A 7,724-nucleotide genomic window follows, 5' to 3' on the forward strand; every position below is an offset into this window, starting at 1 on the left:
TCAGGTCTGCGAGAGGTCAATGTACTAGAGCTCATGCCCAAATAGGGGCTTTCTTTTCTCTTGCATGCGCCTTCCCTTCCTCCCTCATTCATTAAAATCAAAGGAAGCTTCATCGGGAAGGGATAGGGATGGCGCATTGGCTTGGTTGGCGGCTTGGCTTCGCTATCGCTCATGACTTGGTATAGAGTCCGTGTAGTCGGTGAGTACGAGTACAGCCTATGAAACAGGCTTTGAGTTCCATTACATTGCAAAAATGAATTCCCGCCACTCTCCCTTCCAGTGAACCCCACGTGTCTGCCTCCGGCTTCGAAGCAGTGGGGAAGAAAAGGACTCGGCTTAACTTCACTTGGGTTCGGTTTACCTTGTTACTATTGGAATGATGGAAGTAGCTCTTCTTCCTCTTTGCGTTAGCGACTCTGAGCTCATAGGGAGCTGGGAATTAGCTTGGTTAGCTGGAGAAGGGATAGAGTTGAAAGATCGGATTTTTTTAGCGCGCCTTATGCCTGTCCTTTCCTGACTCTGTCGATGGTATGCCTGAGATGGCAGTCTTTCTCCTTGGCTTGTACTCGAGATTAGATTCCCTTTTTGTTCGAAATCGATATCTTCGCCTTTGAGAAAGGGAACGAAGGAATTCCGTCTGTTGTCACAAGAATTGTTCAAGTTGAATGCGAATAATCGATTGAATCCGATCTTTGAAGACTTGAAGGACTAGTGTCCAATCCCGGCCGATGTAGAGTAGTCCCTTTTGGGCAGCACTTCCTCGTAGGGAACTACCTATTGTCCTTCTTTCTTGTGGTGGAACCTGGGATTCACCCTCCCAGAAGTTATTATCGCCAAAACAAAAAAAGACATCTTGAATTTCCCACAAGAGTAAAACTATAATAGTATCCGACTCATATGGCGGCGGGGGCTGCGTTCCCCTCTCTTTCTGCTGGATGGGGAGTGCATCGGTCGGCTATGTCCCTGGACCTCCTGGCTTCCCTGTCACGTCCGAACGTAATCAGAGAAGACCTGCCCAAGCACCGCACCACCTTGTGATCATAAAGAAGAATATCCAATACAATCACAGGAAAGAGTACCCGAAAAAAACCGTAACGTATCAGGGTCGTACGCCTGGAACAGTCGTACAATTTCGGCGATTCAAAAAGGAGTATATCCCTCTCCCTTAGTGTCTTTCCACTTCCCTCGTTCAGGAACAAACCCTTCGCCTAATTCTTTTGAGTCCCGGCCTGGTTTTTCCCCACTAACCAATTACGTTACGACCACTGAAGAAACTTGGTTGACGAACATGGTTTATGCGCCGCTAATGTAGCGGCTTGTCGAGCATTTGACAAACTCACACCATCCATCTCAAATAGGACTTGTCCCGCGGACACACGAGCAATCCAACCCGTAGGATTTCCTTTTCCTCTTCCCATTCTTACTTCTGTAGGTTTCCCGGTAATAGGGATATCTGCGAAAACTCTTACCCATATCTTACCATTTTTTCGGAATTGTCCGCTCATAGCACGATGGAAGTGCCCGATTATAGCCCGACGCGCTGCTTCAATGGCTCGATATGAAAGACGACCAGCTCTACAACTTTGAGTGCCATATCTTCCAAAACCTAGTTTTGTTCCGTCTGGTTTGCAACCCCTACTACATCTGCCTTTACGATATTTACTAAATTTCGTACGTTTCGGATATAGCACGTCCCTTTTTTTTTTTACTATATGAAATCCACACTTTGACACCTGAGATTCCGTAACGAGTAGATACTTCCGCAGAAGCATAATCTATTTTCTGGTTAAATACATTACGAGATGTTTTTCCATACTTTCCGCATTCAGTTCTAGCTATTTCTGCGCCTTCTGATCGACCTGAACAACATATACGGATCCCCTCAACCCCTTTTTTCATTACTAATGGAATATCCTTAACTATTCTACTAAAAATGGAACGAAATGATCTTGTTTTCTTTCTCAGTTGAAAAGAGATGTCTTGAGCAATCGGAGAAGCACTTTGATAAACAGATTTGATCTTGACCGACTCAATTAAGGTATTAGTGTTTGTTCTATTAGACAACAAAGATCGCATTTTTTTCACTTCGTTCAAATAAGAGTTGTACCCGTACGGAATTTTTCTGTTTCTCAGTATGATCTCTATCATCATCTCTATTCCCTTTATCCACTCTCCTATCCTACCTAGGTCTATGAATTTATCTATCAATTCCATTACCTTATCCTTACCCATGAGGTTCCAACATTTGATCCTTAATTGACCTAGGAGTGGTTCCCGGGCATCCTCAAAAAAAAGGTTATTATAAATCCCAACTCTATCCCTTGGAAAGAAAAAGGTAGCACCGAAGAAAGGAAAGAGCGAGATGGTGGTTTTTGTTGTTCCCGCGAAGCGAAGATCATTCGCCAAGCGAATGAAGTGGGTCAACCTCTTTTTGGCTTCGGCCAAACACTTTTTCTCGCTGGTCGAGCTTTCTACAAAAAAAGCGATGCGAGAACGTATTCTCTTATCTAAGCTTCTTCCCTGCGCATTCGCTCCCCCCATCGTAGATGGTTCAGCCACGCCCGGTGCCACGAAATGATTGAGAACTACGACGGGGTCGAAATGCATTTGGTTCTTTCTACAAAAAAAGTATTGCATGACCGAATAATTCAAGGAGGGGCGCACTGCAGGGAGGGTCCTTTTAAATAGATGACTCGTCGGGCCGTCGGAGCGGGACTTCTTGGGGAAAAATAACTTAAAAAACGAAGTTTTTCTGAAGGAGTCGTAATTTTCTATCAGGAACGCTATGTCATTTACAGCCCCGGCGTATTTCGGATGCTTGAAGGCCCCGCTGACCCGAAGTGATTTAGAAAGATTCTTCTTTATCGATGGTGATCGGTCATGGTATCCATAGCGTTGCTTCTTTTTCGGCCAAATCCTAATTTCGTTTTGCTTCTCCCGGTCGTCGAGCCTGATCGACTCGACTCTTTTCCCTGCCCTCCGGCCTCTCACTTCGTTTCGTTCTTCTTCTTTCTTGTTGCTGGAATGAAGACACCCGATCGGCCCGACTTTCCCAAATGCCCACCACCGGCCCTTCTCCTTTCCGGGTCTGGATTTATCGCGTCGTTTCAGTCGTCGTGGTCGACGGGGAAGAAAGAAATGAATGAATGTTCTTTTGGGAAAATGTATAAGAATACACCTACCGAGACGAAAGCCAAAGGTTAGTCTCGCAGGTGGACGTATCGAACCGAAATAAGATCTCAGATTGACATCTTGATAAACTAATTTACCATAATAATAAATAGAGTCAATGGTGACTCCGCCGTGGGAATAGCCGCTTCTTTCTTGATAGAGGGGCTTCCATTCACCAACGCTGACAAAAAGTGCTCTCCGAACCGTGCTGGATAGTCACCCATCACACGGCTCTCAAACCCAACCTGTGGTGAATCCCGGGAGACAAAGTCAAAGCGCTTGATCCTTTGCCCCATACTTTGAGATGCTTCTCCCCGCCGATCAAGCAGCGACGCTGCTCGTGATAGGCTTAGCTTTAAGCCGCTATCGTTCGGTTCGAATAAGTCAAGTCCCCTCGGTCGGTTCGCTCAGGTGGTCTTCCCTTATCTTCTCTTCTCTAACGTTCAGAGTTGTTCTGGTTTAAAAAAGGAGCACCGGCCGAGCGCCCTGAATGAATAATAAATGGACAGCAAAGGGAATCAATGATTCTTATTCAACCGAGTTGAAGTTAGCAACATGTCGATTACACACCGGAGGTTGGTAAGAACTGAGGGACAATGCCCCCCTAACCTAAGTGGGCCTACCAGCGAAACAACTGGTACTGGATCGGGGGTGGGGGGGTTGGTTTCGTGCAAGGCCTTCGCAGCAGGAAGAGGCAGTTGTCATTTGAAGGGAAAGGCCCTTTGTATAGGGTTCCCTGCGCACCCTGATTCAACATTTCTATGTTCTTAGTCAAGCCTAAACTTATTGAAAACTAAAGCGCTAACGCTATAATAATTATAAAAATAGCAACCTTTCGCCTTATAAACTAAAACAAAACAAGTTTACTTACTTACTATAAAAAAAGAAGAAAGCGGCAACAAGCACCTTCTTTCTCAAAGTAAACTTTCTCGCTTCTTGCTTTAGAAAGATTGCAGCGTTAGCGCTTCTTGACTAAGAACATCATAGAAAGTCAAGGCTCCTCTCCTTTTCTAGGAATCTACAACTCTCTTTACTGAGCGAGACTCCATCCATATCCCTACTAGTGGTTATATTAAATATTTTTTATTTTATCATTTGTTTGACAGCCTAAACTAGGCTCCATTTTAGATAGGTTTTCGGTCTTAATAAAAAAAATAGGTCAGGGGCGCGTCGGAACGGTCGGTGGCTGCTTAGTCTCATCCGAGAGTCTAATCTCTTTGTACTTTTTTATTATTTTTTTTTAAAATAAATAAGAAAAATAAGGGGGTCGATTTAGGCTCCTTCCCTTCCACTGCATAGCTGCGCTAGCAGGTACTATGAGCCCTCTGTCCCACGCATCTAACCAGCTCGCGTGGTTCACCGGTTCCACCGAAAACTCTCATTTGTTGAAGCGGAGCATAGTGCGCTTTAGGCGCCGAGCGAGAAAGGTCTCTTTCTTCTTTCGTTTCGGTTTATTCACTGATCTGAAACTTAGCACTAGTTTTCTTATTGATTCCAGGGGCGGCGGCGTTCTTGAATGAAGTCTATCCGAACCGAATTAGCACTTCTCAGATCAGGCTAGGCCTCTCCAGCTCCGCAGGGCGCCGGGGCCCTGGATGCGCTAGCGATCGGCACATAGGGGGTGCCGGGTTTCTCGGCCTGGTATCCTGCACCTCGCGTTCATGATATCTACATTCAACTGTGCCCCGGAGACACGGTCGAAGCACGCCCGCCCGGTGTGCTTCTTTCACGACATGCTCTGGTCCCGGGTCTCTTCCAGTGGTCTTCTAGCGTTAGAAGAAGTCGTGTCCGTCCCGGACATCTGCTACGTCCTCCCATCCCAAGCTTTTTTATTCAACATATATAGGACAAACTGAAGGAAGGAAAAGACTGACCCATTCGGTGACTTTCGCGGTCGCCCTCACTGAACCGACTTGAATCTGAACTACGATTCAGATCGAGTCTTACCGAAATCGGATTTCCTTTTCGTGCCATATGCGCCTTATTGTTACTTTCTTTACTTTTTCCCCTTTTTTCTTCCCGGTTTAATATTTGTTCTCGAAAGTCTTCGTTTCGCAAACTCTCCAAATTGTTGACCAAGCAAGGTCGCACTGAGACTGTGAGAACACTAACGGAACACTCTCTGACCCCCACTGACCAGCTAGTCTGAACTGACGACCGGCCCGCAAGCTACTCGATTTTTTTTTTATTCTTAGCTGCTCTGGATTCGATTCTAGATGCTACTTACTTACATATGATGTTTTCTTTCACAAGGTAGCGCATCTATATAGCATAGCTGAAAGCGGACAAAAAAAGCTGTTCCCATAGCGTTACGTAGGCTTAGCCTCTTTCTCTATCTACATTTATATATGATAATCTCACTAGTGGACAGCGAACAAAAAGATGCCACACTAAGAAAGCAATCCAATCAGGAACAAGGTAGTTAGGGACATGCGGACTAACTGCTCTGACATTCCTATTTTTTGAAATGAATCTTCGGACCTTCTGCCAGCGCTAACACCATCCGAGCTTGCACTGCCGCTCGAAGAGAGATGCCTGTGAGACCCCCTCCAGTTCTGTAATTCGAAGGAGGTTCTGAGAATGAAATTCAAACCCCTCGTCACTTACTAGTGAGCCGGAAAGCTTAGGGACGCCTCTCGTTCCTCTTCTCCCATTTGACAACCGTATCTCAGAATGTTCGGATGATTCTCTGGAACTAATATATGCTTTCTTTTTTTTAAAGAATGGGGATATATCGTTGGGAAAAAGCAGAAGAAAAGGATTTAACGGGCAGAAGAAGGGAAGTTCGGAAAAGCCTAGCAGACGGGACTATCAACTCCTTTCTATTACGATCTCGGCACCTTCCTTACCCCCCTACGAAAAATTAACCCCTATTTTGAAGAGGAAAGCTCCCAGGTTCCGCATCTTAAAAAAGTGCATGACCAGATTGGAAGAATTCGCAATGGGCCAACTCACCCAGCCATGATGCGCATGACAGAAGAGAGCGAGCACAAAATGGAGTTTCCATCTTGGATGAGGCTCACGTCCGGAAAGAATCTTTTTCAAGACTTTCTCCCCTATGTTGAACTTTCTCTATATTACCTTATTTTGGAATGCACTGGAATTTTCTGGTAGACTTGGACATGTTCCATGGCGCGAAGTCTCTTCTCATCTAATAGCTCTAATTGCGGGGATATCTAAAAAAGATGCTCCCCCTCTCATCCACATCAAAATCTTTGTCAAGCTGGGCCCTGATGAGGGATGGGAATGGCTGAATACGTCTGCCCGTACGCAAGTAAGCAACTGGCCAACAATTGTATCGAGCTACAGGCCCTTCTCATAAGATGTTGTAAGCTACGGGCCATAAAATGTCCGACGAAGCTTAAAGCAGACATAAAGAGCTAACTAAGAAGGGGGCCAACAAGCCCCTTTAAAGCAAATGCCTGTGAGAAGCCTTAGAAGTTACAGGACATAGAAGCAGGCCTAAGCAGCACCTAAGAAGCTGGTCAAGAAGTGGATTGAATCTTTTCCAGTCTAGAGACTGGCGGATTACCCTCGAAAGAAAGGATTCAAATCTTCCTTCTGCTTTGAACAAGATAAGTGGACAGATGAGTTGAATAATACAGGGACAGATAAGCTAGGCGAGGTTCCCCTTTGATATCTCCCAACCTAAAGGTTTATTCAGAGGTGGGTCTTTCAACTACTCTTTCGATGAAGGGTGCACTACAAGACCATCGGTACTAAAAAGATAAAATGGGGGGGTTTCGTTGATATTGAGTCGACTATAAACTACTCATCTTGCTTGGAACCGTCGTTGTGTATGGGAAAGAGGGGTTCTACCTATGCTTGGAAAAGGGTGAATGGTCCCAAAAGGGACGGGATAAAACCCACTAGAAAGAACGGGGGGTCATCCACTCCGTCGCTGGGTAGTCAACTTTATCCGTGACTCTGAGTACAAGATTTCCGGGATCAAGAAACTAGCAAACAAATATGCTCGGCTGGACGTATGCCCGGAAAATAAAATTGCGGTACAACTCAGCTTGCTGCAAAGCCTTTCTTTCTCGTCCAAACACTCCAGATCTGCACTTCCCTTTTCTCCATAGGGCCGAAGCTTTACTAAGAAGGGCTTTTTTTAGAGAGAGCGTAAGGGGCGATCTATATTGCTTGCCACAGCTCTATTCCCGACTCTAAATCCCTAAAGGACTTTAAGAGAGGATGAACATTCCCGTTCTATAGGTGGCACTGCCCCTATTAGAGAAGGGTGAGGGCCTACTGATTCTCTGCTAGCACTGTTAATTACCTTAGACCTACGCAGCAGGAACGATATGGAGCACCTACTCTACCGGTCGTCTGCTCTCTCGAGGTCGTCCTTCTCTAGGTACAAAAAGGACATTACGGGATATCTAAAAAATTCGATGTACTTCTTAAAGTGTGGGACACATCTCATGTTTGCCGAATCGAAAAACTATCGCCTTTGCATCCTCACAGCGGCTATGATCAGATCCCAGTGTTGGTTCACTTTGGACTTTATCCTCCACAAAATCTTCTGATCTCCTGTTCTCAATTATGTTAAG

General features: G+C 45.4%; 1 protein-coding gene across 1 annotated transcript; it reads right to left on the reverse strand.

Moving 5' to 3' along the window:
- Positions 1-1,145: 1,145 nt before the first annotated feature.
- On the reverse strand, positions 1,146-7,337 carry LOC127119351 (ribosomal protein S3, mitochondrial). Its single transcript, XM_051049576.1, has one exon. The coding sequence runs from the start codon at positions 2,635-2,637 to the stop codon at positions 1,663-1,665; it is 975 nt and encodes a 324-aa protein (XP_050905533.1). The 5' UTR covers positions 2,638-7,337; the 3' UTR covers positions 1,146-1,662.
- Between the last annotated feature and the right edge of the window lie 387 nt (positions 7,338-7,724).

Source organism: Lathyrus oleraceus, chromosome 2 (assembly GCF_024323335.1).
Source record: "Lathyrus oleraceus cultivar Zhongwan6 chromosome 2, CAAS_Psat_ZW6_1.0, whole genome shotgun sequence".
Classification (NCBI taxonomy): domain Eukaryota; kingdom Viridiplantae; phylum Streptophyta; class Magnoliopsida; order Fabales; family Fabaceae; genus Lathyrus; species Lathyrus oleraceus.

Excerpts from the sequence above, each read along its gene's own strand:
- LOC127119351 (XM_051049576.1), bottom strand. The coding sequence starts at position 2,637 with ATGCAATACTTTTTTTGTAGAAAGAACCAAATGCATTTCGACCCCGTC.